We start from the raw sequence: 19,995 nt of genomic DNA, 5'->3' as shown, positions 1-19,995 counted from the left end.
AGCTCCTGGCAGAATTCGCTCCTCCTCCTCCTCCTCCTCCTCTCCCTGCATTGTGGGTAACGGAGGCGTGGCACTCTGGGCGCCATCTTTACTATTGGCAGGAAGACCCGTTGCTGGGGAAACTTGAGACCTTGATACTGGAGGGAGGGGCTGGTTAATTGGGCTCTCCCATCCTATAGTCTCTCTAATCAACTATAGTTCCTATCTTTTCTTTTACTTTACTCTGCTTCGTTGTCAACTGTAAAATGGGTGATTATGGTTTATGATGAAAATTCAATGACACGATCTTACCTAGAATTGTTTCCAATAAATGTCATATATGAATATTTACACTGTTAAGTATAGGGTGGGTACCACAAACATGATGCCATTTTTTAGATGAATGAAGGAAAAGCAATATATCTAATGAAGGGCAACGTCTTTGAATGTGGACTTGATCATGTGACTGGAGGCAAGTCATTCAACTTTCCTAAGTCTGTTTCCAATATTGGTAAATAAGGATTCTAAGACCTCAAAAATCATTTGGTCAATATCTAGCACTGTAAACTAAATACAGAACCAGTGCTGTTGTCTTATATTGTTTCAGAAGGTTGTTAAAAGAATATTAATGGTGCAGGACACAGGTGGCTCATGCCTGCAATCCTAGCTATTCAGGAGACTGAGAACTGAGGATTGTGGTTTTAACCCAGCCTGGGCAGCAAAGTCTGTGAAACTCGTATTTCCAATTAATCACAGAAAAAGCTGGAAGTGGCACTGTGGCTCAAATGGGAGAACACTAGCATTGAGCAAAAGGAGCCCAGGGATAGTGCTCAGGCCCTGAGTTCAAGCCAAAAAAAAAAAGAATATTAATGGGTAATAATAATAATCAGGATTCAGTAATCATTTTCTGTATGCTGTAGCATTTAGCATTATGAACGAACAGTTCATAAGATTCTTAGTTATGAGCTTGGTATACCATAATCCCAGGTATATGAAAAGTGAAGGTAGTGAGACTTTACCTAAAACATAAATGAAGGTAGAAAGGGCCAAGGTTGTGGCTGCAATAGTAAAACCTTTATTTTAGCATGCACAGATCCTGTAATGGTTAAACCTCAGTATAACCAAAAATTCTTACTAATCTATTTCTACCTCTAGACAGGGGACAGGTGAACTATGACCTTCACTGTGAGCACCACTGTGGTAAGTTTTCTATGAAGATGATTACCAAGCCCTCTTACCTTGCAAGCGCATATTGCTTTTTACTGTCAAAAGGTAGGTCATTCTCCTCCTGTTTAATTTGGCTGGCTAAATCATTTGCTTTGGCCAACAGAATACAGTATGAGGAATTGCCAGTTCTGGGACTAAGCCTTAATGAGGCTTGGCAGTTTCTGTTTTCACCCTCTTGGGTGTAAAGATGTGTAGATAATCTGCTGGAGAACCACATGGAGAGACAGGCTCAGGCAATTTCCTTGGGGCATCCTGGAAGCTGCAGTAGGGCACCACACATATGAAGGAAATCATCTTGGACAGCCAGACCTCAGCTGAGCCACCTACTGATTATAGTCATTTAAATAACCCCTCATCACCCCTCATGGTAAACACTGCCTAGCTGAATCTAGATGGTTTGTTATATAGTAATAGATCACTGAAACACACATATCAACTCCTGTGACCCATGCAACTATCCCAGGATCAAATACTGTTCATAATGGAGAGGGAGCTTGTAAGGCAGGAGAATTTGCCCGAGTATAGGAGGTTGAACTCATAACCATGAAACAACCTGCATGATCCTTACTACTTCCAGCTTCCTGAGGTGAACTGGTAAGAAACAAAGCTCCACAAATGATTTCAACTTCTAGGCTGAAGCAAATCCTCCTGCTTCAGATGAATTTTTTCCTTTACGAATTATTCTTTTGGTGTTTTGTCTATTCTGTTCTCATCTGTCTTTTCTGTGACCAGAGAAATAGATAATTCAGTTTGGCTGATAATCATAAGAGGGCAGGAATTGACTTGATTTGTCCATGTAACAGTTGGCTCTAACTCCTAAGATCGTAGCTTAGTCAGTTATTCCTATAACTCCATGTAGCAAAACAAACTCATAATGCAAAGGTTAATAGTAATAAGCATTTATTCATTCATATGTCCATATGTGCTAGTTCATCTAGGTGTAAAGCCAATCTACAGGCTGGGTCCAGATCTTCCTTGGGCCATGTTCTCTCCAAGACAAAAGGCTGGGTGAAGAGCAAGCCCAGCCCTACAAAATATTACATCTACCAACATCCCACTGCCCAAAGCAAGTCTCTCCACCAAGCTCGACATTAGTGGTGTAGGCATGGCTACCCTCCAGTGAATTTCTGAGCAAAAATCCAACATACTCCAAATCATGAAGGCAAATTTCCCCTGCAAGACCCTGGGCTTTACTTTCAGATACCCAAAGACAACTCCTAAACAAAAAAGCAAGAGAAAAGTTACTAAGGAAGTTGTGATATTATATGTATATATATTTTATATCTTATATGTGGTTATATAGTATATGTAAGTAGTTTTTTTTTTTTCCTTTTTGCATGGTCGTAGGGCTTGAACTCAGGGCCTGGGTGCTGTCCCTGAGTTTGTTTGCTTTTGGCCTGTCTTGTGTCTTGGACTCAGGGCCTGAGCACTGTTACTGGCTTCTTTTTGCTCAAGGCTGCACTCTACCACTTGAACCACAGCACCACTTCTGGCTTTTTGTATATATCTGGTGCTGAGGAATCGAACCCAGGGCTTCATGTATGAGAGGCAAGCTCTTTACCACTAGGCCACATTCCCAGCCCCTACCTGAGCTTTTTTTTTTTTTTTTTTGCCAGTCCTAGGGCTTGAACTCTGGCCTGGGCACTGCCCTTGAGCTCCTTTGGCACTTTTCATTCAAGGCTAGCACTCTACCCTTCTGAGTCACAGCACCACTTCCGGTTCTCTAGTGGTTGTCCCACAGACTTTCCTGCCTGGGCTGGCTCTGAATGATGATCCTCAGATCTCAGCCTCCTGAGTAGCTAGGATTACAGGTATGAGCCACCAGCTCCCAGCTATAAATATTTTTATATATCTTGTATGCGTAATTATATATGATATGTCACTGTGTTTGTGTGTGTATATATTTTGGGCTTTATCCACACTTCTTGGCTCAGAATGTCCAAGGCAGAGCAGAACAACTAAAACTTCCTTTTCCCAAGGTGGGCCATGTTTTTTTTTTTTTTTTTTTTTTGGTTTTGTTTTGCCAGTCCTGGGGCTTGAACTCAAGGCCTGGGCACTGTCCTTGAGTTTCCTTTTTTGCTCAAGGCTAGCACTCTATCACTTCAGCCACAGTGCCACTTTGGCTTTTTCTGTTTATGTGGTACTGAGGAATGGAACCCAGGGCTTCATGCATGCTAGGCAAGCACGCTACCACTAAGCCACATTCCTAGCCCTGCCATGCCTTTTTGTCTGGAATTGGCCATAAATAAATTGCCTGACCTGCTCTTGACCTACAGTAGGTGCAAAAACCCTCCTCATTCCAGTGAGGTCCTGTCCCATACCTAGGAGTATGGAAGGTGGTGCAGAAGCCAAGACAAAAAGCCTAAATAGACAAGCTTTGCTGGATTTCCCTGCCCAGGCTATTGGCAATCACAGCTATACAAGAAGGTTTCCATAAGTCCCCAAAAGGACAGGCTTCAGAGAGCTTCCAGAGCTGAAAATATGGTTTTTGGAGGTGGCTAGTGTGAAGGGGACAGGGAAGGTCCAAGCATCTCCTCTACGACCTTGATTTATGCATCTCTTCATCTGTACCCTGAGTTCTGTGAGCTGCTTGAGTATCGAGGTGAAGGTTATAAGAATCCTGCCTTCTGGCCAGTTGGTCAGAAACACAGGTAAAACAATCTCAGCTTGCAATTAGCATCTCAAGTGCAGTGTGTGTGTGTGTGTGTGTGTGTGTGTGTGTGTGTGTGTGTAAAGGGTCAGTCTCAGGATCTGTGCCCTCCACCTATGAGATCTCATGCTATTTCTAGGTAGAAACTGCCAGGACTCGGTTGGCTCAAAGGAAATTCAACTAGTGACCTAGCTGCACAGCCGCTTCCTTGCTGGTGGGGAGAAAGCCTGCACCTTTTTAGGGTCGTGGAAACCTCCTGCTTTGATCATGGTATGAAAACAGGGAGAACAGACACTGTTGCCCCACTTGCCCCCCCCCCCATTAGTTTAAATATGCTAGTCTAAATTTCTGCTGTTCTTATTAAAATTTTATTTGTTTAGGGTTTTTTTTGGTGGTACTACAATTCGAACTCAGCTTCACACTTACTAGTCAGACACTCTACCACCAAGCCACACCCCCAGCCCTGTTTGCTTGTTAGTTTTTTGGGGTTTTTTTTTGGCCAGTCCTGGGCCTTGGACTCAGGGCCTGAGCACCATCCCTGGCTTCTTCCCGCTCAAGGCTAGCACTCTGCCACCTGAGCCACAGCGCCCCTTCTGGCCGTTTTCCATATATGTGGTGCTGGGGAATCGAACCGAGAGCTTCATGTGTAGGAGGCAAGCACTCTTGCCACTAGGCCATATTCCCAGCCCCAGCTTGTTAGTTTTGAGACAGAGATTTGCTTCCCCTCAGGACACAAGACTGGACTGAGCTCTACCTACTTATCCTACCTACAAAGCTAGGATGCAAGGAGTATGCTACATTATTCAGTTATTGGTCAAGAAGGGGGGGGGGGTGTCCCATAAACTTTTTTGCATAGGCTAGCCTTGAACTGCAATCCTCCCCATCCCACCCTCCCAAGTAGGTGAAACAGGTGTGAGCACCTAGTGTCTGGCTTTATAGCCAATTCTTAAGTTTAGGCTCCTGTAGAAGCAGCTCAGTAGGTGTAATAGGATTCTATGTGCCCTTGTGGTTACTGTAACATAGACCCTTCAGGGGATGCAATAATGTAGAAAAGTACCATGGCACCCTAGCCCATTATCTACTTCTTCTTATCTTTCCCACACCACAAAAGCTAAGTGCCAGCAACTTCCATTTGAGGCAACATGCAGCAAGTGCTACTGCCTCCCGTCCCCTCTACTTCCTGTCAGTCAGCTTCCTCCCCTCTTGAAAGCTTCCCACCCAAGGAACCACTAGCTCTCAGCAGTCACATCTGTCTCCAGACCCCAGACTTCCAGGACCATGAGTGGCATTTCACAACCATGGTTGTCTGATCATGAAAAATAAACGGCAGAGCTGCAGTCAGCCGGCAGCCTGGGGGAGATGTATTATTACAGATTATGCTTCCAGTATAGTGACAGGTTAAAGAAGGAAGTTAAAAAGGGAAAGGGGAGACTTAGGGTCACAGGAAGTGTGGCAAAGAACACAGAGTTTGGAATGATGGGCAGAAGAACCAGGAGTCAAAGACTGTGGGCCGCTTCTAGAAGCCAGGAAAGGTGAAGAAGCAAATTATCTTCTAGAGCTTCCTGAACAAATGGAGCCCTGCTGACCCATTTCAGACTTCTGACTTCCACAGCTTTAAGAGAATAACTGTTGTTTTAAGCTACCACACTTGGGGTAATTTGTCATAGTACCAATAGGAAATCAACACAGCCAGCCACTATTTGGGACACTCAGAAAACTTAGAGCATTGAATCTTGCTTTTCTTTGCACTTCCACCATTTCCAGGCACATCCTTCCCCTTTCTGATTTGTCATATAGCAAGAACTCTGGAACTGGAAGGACAGGGAAGCTGACATTTTGGTAAAGCCTTTGGCCTTCATATTATTTATTTAAATACTTATTTTCATTATTTTAAACATTTCACGTCTACACTGCAGTTGTGACTGGAATTCAACCATATCCAGCTCCAAGAATATCAATTTGGAGTCTCTTGAGATTGCAGATTACTGGAGTCAAGAAGAGATGTCCCATCTAACCCTCCCACTTGGCAGATGAGGACGGTGTGGCTGGAGCAGAGGGTGAGTGGGGAGAGGGAAGGGTGAGGGACGGGTAGGCAGTGCTGGAGCACCACACAGAACCCCCCCTCCCCTCCCCGCCCCGGGCTCAGGTCCCGCCCTGGGCTCAGGTCCCACCCTGCCCTGCTGTCAAGGCTGCTGCTGGTACTGGCTCTCGGTGGCCGTGTAGAAGTCCTCCAGCACACTCTGGATGTACTCAAAGGTGGGCCGCTCCTCTGGGCGGTTCTTCCAGCAGCGTGTCATGATGTTGTAGAGCTCCGCTGGACAATGCTCTGGGCGAGACATCCGATAGCCATGCTCCAGTGCCCGGATCACCTCCGGGTTTGACATCCCTGAGGAGGAGCCATGGAATTAAGGAAGGAAGACTAGGGGTTCTGGTGGGGTGTATGTGGCACCAGCACAGAGTGTTTGCCTAGCAAGTGCAAGACCCTAATTTCAAACCCTAGTACAGGCAAAAAATAAAAGAGGAGGAGGAGAAGAAGAAAGGTAGATTGGGAGACAGGAACCAGAGTGGATAGAAAATGGCTTTCCTGCATCAGTCATCAGTCCTCTCCCAACATAAATACCAGACACCCCCTTTCCCAGCCCTGCTGCTGCCAGGACCTGAGTCCCAGGTTTGGCCAAGGAAGCTGGGAGTCAGCTGAGAGCTTTGTTTTCTCTCCTCTGTTACAATGGAGGCTTCAGGAGACACACCCTGCTTCTTTGGAGCACTGAGAGGATGCAGTTTCTGGAGCTGCAGCAGCCATCTGACCACATGGGGAAGATAAGCCCAAAGAAACTAGCCTGACAGTGCCAGAGTCCTTGGGATGAGGGACAGTACCCTGTCTATTGTTTCTGCTGCTGTCTGTTATTTTTGTTCCTTGCAGCTTCATGCAATCACGTGGAGGTCAGTGATATGTTACCTGGTTTGTACTAGTGTATTCACAAAACTGGTAGCCAGACTTAAGGCCACCCTGTGAACAAGGCCCTTTTCTTGTTTGATTGTTTTAGTTGTCTCTAAGAATTAAGTGCTTATGATCTCCGAGTTTATCAGTCTCTTGAAACCCAAACTTAGTAACGAGTACTTCCTAAACATCATATAGGATAGCTATATAATACCTCAGGTTTAAAAAGGCTGATGTGGTGGTGCATGCCTGTAATCTCAGCGCATGGGAGGAACAGTTACAGAGTAAGACCTTGCCTCAAAAAGTAACAACAAATGAGCACCACCACCTAGCTCAGGGAAGAACCTGCAGGAGAAAAGAGGGGGAAACAGCAAGGCACGTGAAAATGCCCTTACAACATGGATGTGGGCAGAAACTGTGAGCTCAAAGTGTGCATACTTAGGACATGTGTTAGAGTAAAAAAAGCTGGACGCTTGTGCTTGCTTGACTGTGAGGAGGGGTGAGAAAGAAGGAAGGCTCAAGGAAGACTTGGGAAATGGACAGGGGACCTCTAATAGAAATGGAAAAGGAGAAGGGAGTTTGAGGGAGGACCGAGATCTGTTTCACTGACATATTAAAGAGAGGTGCCATTGCCAGGCTGGGTTCTTGGAGCCACCCTAAGTCGATGCCCCTTTCCCTACCTGGGTAAGGGATCCGGCCGAAGGTGACAATCTCCATCAGCAGGATACCAAAGGACCAGACATCTGACTTGATGGTGAATGAGCCGAAGTTGATGGCCTCTGGAGCTGTCCACTTGATGGGGAACTTGGCCCCTGCAGAATTGCACACAGCAGAGTCAGGGGGGAGCAAGGGGGAACCTCTGCAAAGATGGGGGATCAGGGCAGGGGCCACAGCAGCCAGCAGCTGCCTCTGCAGAACAGCAATGCCCCTGCCACGTGGGGTTTTGTGGGAGCCTGAGGCGTGGGCAGGGAACGTGGCACAGGAGGGTGCCCTCTTTAGGGGGACCACTGCACCAACTGAGCTCACACCCCTGTGAACTGTAACTTAGAAGGGAGGGTCCTAGAGATCACAAGAGGACTTCAGGGAGCCAAGAGTCCAGGTCACAGCTAATACCCTGGCAGTGGAGCAGGGAAGCTCTGGCCTCTGAGGTAGGGGTGTGTGTGTGTGTGTGTGTGTGTGTGTGTGTGTGTGTGTGTGTGTGTGTGTCCTCCCTCTTCCCTTGCTTTCCCTTGCCAGTGTTTATATGACTGGTAAATATGGTCTATAAGATCCACAGTGCTCCTGAGCATGGTTAGCTCCTGGGCTATGGTAAGTCAAAAATACTACGAGTCAAAGTGCATTGAATACAGCTAACCTATGAAACACCCTAGCAGAACCACACAAAACACAGCAGGGAGAGAGTCTCAGGTGTTTACCCTTTAACTAGGAGCTCAGGCTCATCACAGCATCCAATGGCTGATGAGGGAACTGGAACAGAGATGAAAGCTCTAAAGGGCAGACAGAGGTTCTTCCAAATGCAATTGTTTTATACCATCATAGAGTCAAAAAGTCCTATGTTGAATAGAGTCAAAAAGTCCTATGTTGAGCCAAGATAATTCTGGACCTTTGGAATTTGGTGAGACTTGCATTATGACTAAATATATAATTGTTGGGATTTTGGGGGGGTGGGGTGTAGGTTCACCTACATGTGTTTGTGTATGTGTGTCTTTTCCTTAAGTTTGGATCTTGATAATTTTCTCGCCACCCGCCCTTCCTCCCTTTCTTTCCCTGGTCCTGTGGCTTGAACGCTGGGTGCTGCCTCTGAGATTCTTTTGCTCAAGGTGAGTGCTCTACCACTTGAGCCACAGTGCCACTTACAGGTTTTTTTTAGTAGTTGAGTGGAGATAAGAGACTCAAAGGGTTTCCTTCCATGGCTGGCTTTGAATTGCAATCCTTAGATCTCAGCCTCATGAGTAACTAGGACTACAGGCATGAGCCACCGGTGCCTGGCTGATAATTTTCTTTTCTTTTCTTTTCTTTTCTTTTCTTTTTTTTTGGCCAGTCCTGGACCTTGGACTCAGGGCCTGAGCACTGTCCCTGGCTTCTCTTTGCTCAAGGCTAGCACTCTGCCACTTGAGCCACAGCGCCACTTCTGGCTGTTTTCTATATATGTGGTGCTGGGGGTTTGAACCCAGGGCTTCATGTATACAAGTCAAGCACTCTTGCCACTAGGCCATGTTCCCAGCCCTGATAATTTTCTTTATATCCTGCTTATTCTCTCTTGTCTTATGAATTATACATTCTACTTTAATCTTTTTGAGTTTAAACTTTTTTATTAAGCCATGACAAACATGAAATAAAGCATACAACTCTTTAAGGCACCAGTAAACTCAATTGTGTCTGTGTGTGTGTCTGTGTGCATGTGTGTGCATGTGTGTGTATGCATGTGTATGCTAGTCCTGGGGCTTGAGCTCAGGACTTGGGCATTGTCCCTGAGCTTTTTTACTTAAGGCTAATGGTCTACCACTTGAGCCACAGCTCCGCTTCTGGCTTTTTTTTTTTTGCCAGTCCTGGGGCTTGAACTCAGGGCCTGAGCACTAGCACTGTCCCTGGCTTCTTCTTGCTCAAGACTAACACTCTACCACTTGAGTCACAGAACCACTTCTGGCTTTTTCTTTTTATGTGGTGCTAAGGAATCGAACCCAGGGCTTCATGCATGCAAGGCAAGTACCACTAAGCCACATTCCCAGCCCCACTTCTGGCTTTTTGATGATTAGAGTTTCTACCAGGACTGAAACATGATCCTTAGATCTTAGCCTCCAGACTAACTAGGATTACAGGCTTGAACCATCTGGGCAAACTATATTCAGATTTTATGTGTGTGCATGCCCTTGTAACCACCTTCTAATCCTGGAGAACACATTCAGTATTTCAGAAGGTCCCCTCCCCTCCCTGCCTTTCTCCCTCCCCCTCCTGCCTTTCCTCATCAATACTTCCCTGCTCTAGCCAGTTTTCACCTCTGTGGACAGAAATGAAATTTGCATTTTTTTCCCCTTAACACCTTCTAGTGCATAGACCATAAAATCCATTCATCTAAAGTGCAATTTAACAGCTTTTTATAATATTCACAAAGTTGTGAATTTTGGGACATTTTGTATCACACCTCCAAAACACCTCATAGTACTCACTTCCTTTCTTGTCAGCTCCTGCCCCAGCCCTGTGCAGCCAGTGATTCATATTCTGCAAGCACCGGGAAACATACAGCCTGGGTTTCCACATAGCATGACATTGTCAGGGCTCACATAGATTGTAGCATCTTTCCACATGTCATTTTACTTTATGACTCTTTAAGTTTCCATTGTATAGAGAGTTTATCTGTTCATCCACTGGTGGACATTCATTAATGTTTTCATTTTTTTACTATTAGGACTAATGCGATGGAACTACTATATATGAGTTTTGACTGCATTTGAGTCTCACTATCAACAGAGCCAATCAGTGTCTACTTGTTTTGTTTTTTTGTTGGTCATGGGGCTTGAACTCAGGGCCTAGGCACTGTCCCTTAGCTCTTTTGCTCAAGGCTTGCACTCTACCACTTTGAGCCACAGTGCCACTTCTGATTATCTGGTGGTTAGTTGGAGATAAGAGTCTCAGAGACACTCCTTCCTTGGCTGACTTTGAACCTCAATCCTCAGATCTCAGCTTTCTACTGGTTTTTTTTGTCTGACTTATTACATTTTGATATTATGTCTTCAAGAGTCATTGTTTACTTGCAAGTGGTACTGGTGTGTTCTTGTCATTGCTGCATCCTGTGACTAAACCACAATTTACATATACTGTGTGGGGACAGTTTTTGTCTACTTATGCCCAAAGTTGTTCTTACCCTTCATTTCATCATGAGCTTGCCTAAGTCTGAAATGGATCTTTTTAAAAATTTTTTTGCAAGTGCTGGGGCTTGAACTCAGGGCCTGAGCACTGTCCTTGGTTTCTTTTTGCTCAAGGCTAGCACTCTCCCACTTGAGCCACAGCACCACTCCTGGCTTTTTCTATATATGTGGTGCTGAGGAATCAAACCCAGGGCTTCATGTATGGTAGGCAAGCACTTTACCACTAGGCTATATTCCCAGCCCCTGAAATGAATCTTAACATCTCAAACTGCAGTTTCTCTCTTGAAGTCCTGATGAGACACAGGTCCAAGAAATTCTGCACAAGAACCTACCTACTGAGCTTAATAATGCAGAGGTCACACTGGGATGGATCTCTGCCTTTTCCAGGCATCCACCCTCAACACACAAAGCCCATCCAGCTAGGCATGTGAGCAACATTCCTTACCTTCCCGAGCTGTGTACTCATTGTCCTCAATGATCCGGGCCAGGCCGAAGTCCGCGATCTTACACACCAGCGAGGCAGAGACCAGGATGTTGGCGGCTCGGAGGTCTCGGTGAATATAGTTCCTGCGCTCGATGAAGGCCATGCCTTCTGCGATCTGCACCCAAACAGATGCCCTCATCCTTAGACCTTCCTACCCCGGGACATTCCTACCCAGAAGCAGAAGGGGCCATGACTAAGTGGGACAAAACTAAAAACAAGCATCTGCACGGCTTCCTTTATTTTGGTCCAAAGGGTCCTAGGATTAGGCTGGCATTTTCCACCCATCTAGGCTGGGGGTGTGGAGTAGGAGGTGTTCCTCAAGGCCTGGTTCAGTTTGGAGGCCTCTCTAGAGTTCTGAAACTCGTAACACTTTGGAATATCCTCAAAGAAAAAGGCAGTCGATTGTTTATTCTCTCTCTCTCTCTCTCTCTCTGTCTCTGTCTCTCTCTCTGTCTCTGTCTCTGTCTCTCTCTTTCTCTCTGGGATGCTATGAAGAGCTTTCACTACTTCCTCTTCTGAGGAAAACCTGGGAGCCTGCATTATTCCACTTTATCTCTTGTGCCTTTCTTCATTCCCAAGCTTGGCTAGGGAAAATTCATTTGTCCATTAAACCAGTCCTTGGAGTGTCCGGTCTGGGCAGGACATATAAGGGTAGTGAGTCAGGCCCAGTTTCTGCACTGTGGAGGAAAAGATAAGGGGGAGAACAGGACAGGAAGTGCAGAGGGCTTGTTAGATTAGGTAGTGAGGAAGCTACTTTGGAGGGGGGGTGGAATTTTAGAAAGATTGCAATGATGATTAAAAAAAAAATAAGAGGGCTGGGGATATGGCCTAGTGGCAAGAGTGCTTGCCTCGTATACATGAGGCCCTGGGTTCAATTCCCCAGCACCACATATACAGAAAATGGCCAGAAGTGGTGCTGTGGCTCAAGTGGCAGAGTGCTAGCCTTGAGCAAAAATAAGCCAGGGACAGTGCTCAGACCCTGAGTCCAAGCCCCAGGACTGGCCAAAAAAACAAACAAAAAAATAAGAATGTTCTAGTCATAGAGAACAGCAGGTGCCAAGGCCCAGAGACAGGGATGAGCTTGGGGATTCACAGAACAGCACAGAGGCCAGGTGTGTGAGCAGAAGATGGGAGCATTGAAATGAAGAGCAAGGCCACCAGTCACAGCCTTGCAGGCCAGGAGAGGAGGCCAGCGTCTGTGAAGACAGAATCTGAGCAGCACACCATGTGATCTGTTGTACATTTAAGATCATCATGGCTGCTGTGTGATTAGCAGATGGTGTGGGGGATTTGGACTCACCCCAGGATTCCAGAAGTCTCTGGTAGAAAGGCAGGTGAGATTGTGCCTTCTAAATGATTTTACTTTCAAGGGTTTGGACAAGAGAAATGGATGAAGAACCTTTCACTACCCAGAGAACAGCACTTAACAGTTTACAAACTGGTCTGGGAGCTCTCCCAGGCAGGAATCATGATGATCTGTTCTACAGAGGAGACACTTGTTTGAAGCACACGCTAGGAAAACTGAATGTGAGCCTCAAGCCTAGGCTGTTAGCCCCCACCTAGAGTCCTCTCCGCCTCTTAACACTTCACAACTCCACAACTCTGGAGGATCGGTGCACAGGGAGTGGTGCCTTTGCAGAGAGTGGACAGCAGGGGGCACCAGAGGCAGCAGGATCTGAGGTCCAGACTTCAGAAAATCTGGAGGATGCTGAGTCCTCTCCAGCCCTCCAGCCAGGCACACACCCACCTCACCTCGCCCCATAACCGGTGCTATTGCAAGCTGCTAAGATTGGGGTGGCCTGCTACATAAGAATGGACAACAAAACCTCCACTCTGTAGAGATGACATGAGTGAGCACTGGAGAGCATCAGCGCATAGGAAGAACAATCTGAAACGGGGTGCCAGTGTCTCCAGTCTGCAATCCTAGCTACTCAGGAGGCTGAGATCTGAGGATGGCAGTGCAAGGCCAGCCCAAGCTAGAAAGTTTGTGAGATTCTTTTTCTCCAATTAAACACACACACGCACACGCGTGCGCGCGCGCACACACACACACACACACACACACACACACACACACACACACACAAAGGCCAGGAGAGAGCTGTGGTTCCAGTGGTAGAGTACTAACCTTGGGCAAAAAAAGCTAAGGGATCTGAGTTCAAGCCTTAGTAATGAGACACAAAAACGAATGATCAGCCTCCACATATGCTGGTTCTGCTTCCTCAGATTCCATGTGTATGTGGTAAAGACTGTAGGTCAGGGACACCTGCACTGAGCCCGTGCAGACCTTTCCCTTGGCAGCCCGAGCAGTCCAGCAGAACAACGAATCTACAAGTGTTAACATCGGCTGAGTCATAAGTCATCTGGAGAGCATTTAAGAGTCCATGGGAAGATATGCATGGCTTATTCGCCAGCACTACATCTTTTGTTGGTCTTTCAAAACAGGGACACCAGTAGCCTTGTTGGCATTGAACTCTCAATCCTGCCTCCACCTCCCAGAATTAGAGAGGGCTGGGAATATGGGCTCATGGTAAAGTGCTCACTTCGTGTACATGAAGCCCTGGGTTCGATTCCTCAGCACTACATATATAGAAAAAGCCGGAAGTGGTGCTGTGGCTCAAGTGGTAGAGTGTTAGCCTTGAGCAAAAAGAAGCCAGGGACAGTGCTCAGGCCCTGAGTCCAAGGCCCAGGACTGGCAAAAAAAAAAAAAAAAAAACCCAACCCAAACAACAAAAATTAGAGCATCTGTGGAATTTGGGATCCATAGGGGTCCTAAACTTTTTTTTTTTTTGCCAGTCCTGGGACTTGAACTCAGGGCTTGGGCACTATCCCAGAGCTAAAAAAAAAAAAAAAAAAAGCCAAAGTGGCACTGTTGCTCAAGTGGTAGAGACTTTTTCTGTTTATGTGGTACAAAGGAATCAAACCCAGATTTTCATGCGTGCTAGGCAACCATTCTACCACTAAGCCACATTCCCAGCCAGTCCTAAACATTTTTGGATTAATTAATTTATTGTCAAAGTGCTATACAGAGGGGTTACAGTTTCATACATAAGGCAGTGAGTATATTTCTTATCAAACTTGTAACCTCCTCCCTTGTTTTTCCAACCTTTCACCTTCCCCAGTCCTAAACTTTTATACCTAGCACTCTATAACTGTTAACTTTTATTATTGTTGTTATTGCAAGTGTTGGATAAATAACTGAATGATCCATCTCTTCTCCTACCTCCTATCCAGACTCTCACCTGGGCAGAGAAGTCAATGAGCTTCGGAAAGGGCTGTTTGCTACCTTCTTGGCTTTTCAAAAAGTCCAGCAGGCTTCCTGCATGGGGAAGAGAAGATGAAGGAATACGGAGTACTCCTGTTACTTTAGTGTATGATCAAAACTTTTTTCCCCAAGCTATGCATAGTGGCTCATGCCTATAATCCCAGCTACTGTGGCAGAACAGAAGGATTGTGACTTGGAGCCAGCTAGAGCAAGTGGCCTGAAAATATCCTTGACGAGCCGATGGCTGGTGGCTCATACCTGTAATCCTAGCTACTCAGTAGGCTGAGATCTGAGGATCACAGTTCAAAGCCAGCCCAGGCAGGAAAGTCCGTGAGATTCTTATCTCCAGTTAGCCACCAGAAAAATGGAAGTGGTGTTATGGCTCAAAGAGGTAGGGCACCCGCCTTGAGCAGAAAAACTCAGGGACAGTACTTGGGCCCTGAGTTCAAGCCCCATTAGCAACAACAACAAAAATCCTTGATAAATGCTGAACTGTGAGGAGCTGGGAGTGGCCTGGAGCTCATTTTCCTTCACTCTGTCCCAGGGTACTGGTATATATAAGGTAGAGTCTAAGGAGGGGAAGAGCTCCAGGCCTCTGAGACCCACCATGGGGAGCTGGCTGTACCCAGGTCCCAAGTTACTCTATATTGTACTGAACAGTAGTTTACAGGTTGGGCCTTGCCCCGAGTGGCTCCATTTTATTTACAAAGCAGCTGCACTTACAGTGCAAATGCTGAGACAGCATGACTTTACATCTGTGCAAATAACCACCGTCTATCTAGCACAAACCTTGAGACACAGACTGATAAATAACTTCTTTGTGCGAATAATAGATCACAACCTATGGACATCATATTAAATCAGGAACCTGTGGAGCACGGCTGTGTCAAAGACATGAAAACCTAGCTCGTGAACTCATAACACATGACCCAAGAATAACACAATTCCCTCACCTGGATCATATAAAAAGAAGGGGATCTAGCCAGCCACTGGTAGCTCATGCCTCTCAGAAGGCTGAGATCTGAGGATTGTAGTTCAAAGTCAGCCTGGGCAGGAAAGTCCTTGAGACTCTAATCTCTAATGAACCACCAGAAAACTGGAAGTGGCTTTGTGGCTCAAAGTGGTAGAGTGTTAGCCTTGACCAAAAGAACTCAGGGACAGTATTAGGGACCCGAGCTTAAGCCCCTTAATCACCACCACCAACAACAAAAATCCTAGCTAATTCTGAGAATCATGGTTCAAAGCTAGGTTGGGCAGGAAAGTCTGAAAGACTTCTTTTTTTTTTTTTTTCCTCATCCTAAGGGTTGAACTCAGGGAGCCCTGTAGCTGTTTTAACTCTGTGAAATCATTATATAACCTTCATTGTGAAGTTGAATGCATGATTTAAGACTTAACCTTCCTCCTTAAGACTGAAAAAAACAACAAAACTGTTTGCCAATGGCTCATGGCTATTGAAATCAATAGTACTTGACAAATTAACACCAACAAATCCAATGCTACTCATTGACCTCAGACACTGTAGAAGGAGACAAGCATGTCTGTCTACCTTTCTCTCTCTCTCTCCCTCTCTCTCCCCCCCTCTCTTTCTTCCTTCCTTCTTTCCTTTTTAAAAAAATTTTTTTGGTTGGTCATGGGGCTTGAACTCAGGGCCTGGGCCCTGTCCCTGAGCTCTTTTTGTTTAAGGCTAGCACTCTACCACTTGAGCCACAGCACCACTTCCAGTTTTCTAGCGGTTAATTGGAGATAAGAGTCTCACAGACTTTCCTGCCTAGGCTGGCTTTGAACTTCGATCCTCAGATCTCAGCCTCCTAGGTAGCTAGGATGACAGGTGTGAACCACTGGCACCGGGCCTGTCTACCTTTCAGACACAGTTCAATCACAATACCTGCTTCGAATCCATAAGTCTTTCCCCTCTCCTTCCATTTCCCATGATGCTCTGGCTCACTGCCCTTCTCTGACGTCCCCTTGTGGTCTCTCCCTGAGACCCCTTCACCCGATGAACCAGCACTGACTATTCATGCTCATGACAACTTGTTGGAAGAGCCACAGGAGTCAAGTCAAGGTGGCCCCAGGGTGCAGTGGGCCCACGTGGGCCGCACCCAGGCGCCCAGCATGCCCACCTTTGGCCATGAACTCTGTGACGATGTAGATGGGCTCCTGGGTGACCACGGCGTGCAGCTTCACCAGCTTGTCATGTTGCAGGGTTTTCATCATGTTGGCCTCGGCCAGGAAGGCCTCCACCGACATGCTCCCCGGCTTCATCATCTTCACCGCCACCTTGGTGTGCTTGTTATAGGTGGCTGGATGGGGCGGGCAGCAGAGGAGGTGGTTAGAATCCATTGCTTGACCCCTGACCCCAAGCCAGCTGCAGGCCCACTTCCTCCAGGAAGCCTTCCCTTACAGAGGGAAGGAGACATCAGCTTTGGCCTCACACAGGGGCAGGCACTGGGAGGCTGGTCCCTACTTCCTGGGTGCGGGCACTAAAACAGCTATGGTTTCCTCATCTGCTGAGTTGAAATAAGCACTCCCTTTGGAGGGAGTATGTTAACATAAAACCTTAATCAAAAGTGGTAAACTGGGCTGGGGATATGGCCTAGTGACAAGAGTGCTCACCTCGTATACATGAAGCCCTGGGTTTGATTCCCCAGCACCACATACACAGAAAATGGCCAGAAGTGGCGCTGTGGGTCAAGTGGCAGAATGCTAGCCTTGAGCAAAAAGAAGCCAGGGACAGTGCTCAGGCCCTGAGTCCAAGGCCCAGGACTGGCCAAAAAAAAAAAAAAGTGGTAAACTTAAGTCAGGCACCTGTGGCTTGTGCTGGTAATCCTAGCTACTCAGGAGGCTGAGATTTGAGGATCATGGTTCAAAGCCAGCCCAGGCAGGAAAGTTTGTGAGACTCTTATCTCCAACTAACCTCCAAAAAGCCAGAAGTGGCACTGTGACTCAAGTGGTAGAACACTAGCCTTGAGTGAAAAAGCTCAGGGGCGGGCTGGGGATATAGCCTAGTGGCAAGAGTGCCTGCCTTGGATACACGAGGCCCTAGGTTCGATTCCCCAGCACCACATATACAGAAAACGGCCAGAAGCGGCGCTGTGGCTCAAGTGGCAGAGTGCTAGCCTTGAGCGGGAAGAAGCCAGGGACAGTGCTCAGGCCCTGAGTCCAAGGCCCAGGACTGGCCAAAAAAAAAAAGAAAAAGAAAAAGAAAAAGCTCAGGGGCAGCGCCCAGGCCATGAGTTCAAGCCCCACGACCACCACTACTTGGCCTCTGTTTCTCTGTCTTTATCTCTCGGTCTCCATATCTCCCTCTCTCTACCCCCCCACCCCCATATACCACCTTAGCCCTAACAGTTAACCTTGAAATGAATACGAGACTCACTATTCCTCACAGGGCCTACTTTGACCTGGCATGCCCCTCTCCCACCTCAATGCCTAGCAAACTCTGTCTTGCATCTAATGCCTGTGCATGTGGCTCAGTCCCTCACATGCCTACCACAGGTGATGCTATTATGCACCCAGCACCCCCCCCCCACTTCCTCTCTGGGATTTTCTCAGTCTCATCACTGCTTCTGTCTCCTTGGTTGTTAGGTAGCTATAATCCAGAATCCTCATCTCCTGCCCTAAGAGCTCAGCACTTCCTATGATTTTTTTCTTTTCTTTTCTTCTTCCTCTTCCTCCTCCTCCTTTTCCTATTCTTCTTCTTTCTTCATGGGGCTTGAATTCAATGCCTGGGACCTGTCCCTGAGCTCAAGGCTAGAACTCTACTACTTTGAGCCACAGTGCCTCTTCTGGTTTTCTGGTGGCTAATTGGAGTTAAAAATCTCACACACCAATGCCCATCCTGACATTTTGTTTTGTTTTGTTCTCCAATCTCACCTTTCAAATCTGTTTTACTTTCCTTTCCATAGTCATTCTTTTATGCAATGTCTGACACATAGTAGGCGTTCAACAAATGTAATTGAAATGTATGTTTTTTGTTATTTTGAGACTGTCTCACTACAAAACACAGGCTGGCCTTGAATTCATGATCCTCTTGTCTCCATCTCCCAAACTCCAGGATTGCAGGTGTTCACCACCATACTTTGCTTGAAATTTGTGGATTTTGAGCTTGTTCTAGCTGGCCGAATGTTTGCATCCCTTGAGGCTGTCCCCCCTCCTCACGGGCCCCCAGTGGATTAGTAAACAAAGGAGTAACAAGGACAGACAGATGAGATGTGCCTTCTGGTTGCTCCATCAAATCCAGCATGTTGCTGAGCGTGTGGGAGGCCATGAGAACTGCTTAGTCCAGGTGCCAGTGTTGAACTCACCTGGAAGTTTCCAAGCTGTCTTCCCACTGTTCATTGTTTTCTCATCCAGTGAGGCCCCTGGCTATGCCAGCCTCACCTGGAACATTGTCCAGGTTCATAAGGGGTGTGGGGGAGAGGGGAGGCTCGTTCTAGGGTGCTTACTGCCTAGAAGGAAGTTTTGGGCCTATGAGGCCTGATCTCAAGGCAAAACAGTGTTTGCACAGCAGGACAATTTGGTTCGCTATAAGAGGAATTGGTCCTTTGCAGTTATTCAAATTCCCTCTTCTGCTGGGGTGGCATTGCCCACAAGGCGTTCCTGGAAGCAAATGGCCTCCCTCTGCCTCCCCCCTCCCAGCCCCTCTCTGCTGGCCCAGGATCCTTACCCATCCAGACTTCTCCAAACTGCCCAGCTCCCAGCCTCTTCTCCAGCTTGAGGGATTCCCGGGGGATCTCCCAGGCATCTTTCTCCCACGGCTTTTGTGGCTTGGGGGACTTGCAGGGCACCGACAGCTTCTGGCACAGGCCGTCTTTCCCCTCTGAAACAGAAGTCCTTGGTCTGCCGAGGGCCGCAGGCTTGCACAGGCAGCCAGAGATCTTCTTGGAGATCTGCTCACTGCTCCCCTCCCATCTGGCCCATGCGCCAACCTGCTTTCGTCATCAGGGACGTTCCCAAGAGAGCAGAGCATGATGGGAAGCCCGTCTTGACCTCAGCGTCCTCCACCCTCTTGCATCTCAAGCCTGTCTTTGGGAGAACCTAAAGACTGTCCATCTGGGGAGGGTGAGAAAGGCTTGGGGGGGGGGGTGGCACATGCACCAGGCTCATCAGCTGGATTGGGGGGGTGGCCTCTGGCAGGACTCACTCTTGTAATGTTCCACGAGCTCATGCAGCGTGCCAAAGGTGCTCCTCGGGGAGATGTAGAAGCCCCCGCTGTCCAGCGTCCGGATCTTATAATGCTTCACCGTATCTCCTTGCTGGGCGTCAAAGTCTCGCACAGACAAGGAGTAGCTTCCTGTATTGGTCAGAGAGAACCCTCTCAGAAAAGCATCCTGGGGCCTGGCCACCCCGTGCCCAACACCCTGATACCCTCTAAGGTCACTGCTGGCAACATCTGGACACCTGGACAGAAGCAGGCAATGGTAAGAGTGAGCATAGACAGGCTGCCTGGGTGCCAAGGCCAGTGCTGACATGCGCAGTTGTGAGACCTCAGATGAGTGACTTCATCACCTCTTGGTACCTCGGTTTCCTCATCTGTAAAGTGGGAGGAGCTAGGTCTGCCTACTTTATCACATTGCCTGAGGATCC

The 19,995-nt window shown here is 47.2% G+C and overlaps 1 protein-coding gene across 4 annotated transcripts in view; it reads right to left on the bottom strand.

Annotated features, from left to right (window-relative positions):
* Positions 1-3,415: 3,415 nt before the first annotated feature.
* Positions 3,416-19,995, bottom strand: part of Hck (HCK proto-oncogene, Src family tyrosine kinase) — a 31,310-nt gene continuing 14,730 nt past the window's right edge. For 2 of the 4 annotated variants that reach the window (XM_048348989.1, XM_048348990.1), the window contains exons 7-13: positions 19,553-19,702; positions 19,076-19,228; positions 16,530-16,709; positions 14,387-14,463; positions 11,106-11,259; positions 7,475-7,606; positions 5,997-6,242 (exon numbers count right to left, since the gene is read on the bottom strand). In XM_048348989.1, coding sequence (XP_048204946.1) covers positions 6,040-6,242; positions 7,475-7,606; positions 11,106-11,259; positions 14,387-14,463; positions 16,530-16,709; positions 19,076-19,228; positions 19,553-19,702 — 1,049 coding nt within the window. In that variant the 3' untranslated portion in view covers positions 5,997-6,039. Of the gene's footprint in view, positions 3,428-5,996; positions 6,243-7,474; positions 7,607-8,077; positions 8,262-11,105; positions 11,260-14,386; positions 14,464-16,529; positions 16,710-19,075; positions 19,229-19,552; positions 19,703-19,995 lie in introns of those variants that run through there. The other 2 variants (XM_048348988.1, XM_048348991.1) reach the window with 2 other exon arrangements.

Source organism: Perognathus longimembris, chromosome 6 (assembly GCF_023159225.1).
Source record: "Perognathus longimembris pacificus isolate PPM17 chromosome 6, ASM2315922v1, whole genome shotgun sequence".
Lineage (NCBI taxonomy): Eukaryota > Metazoa > Chordata > Mammalia > Rodentia > Heteromyidae > Perognathus > Perognathus longimembris.
The sequence above is the reverse complement of the archived record's forward strand: the minus strand, read 5'-3'. Positions and strand labels throughout refer to the sequence as shown.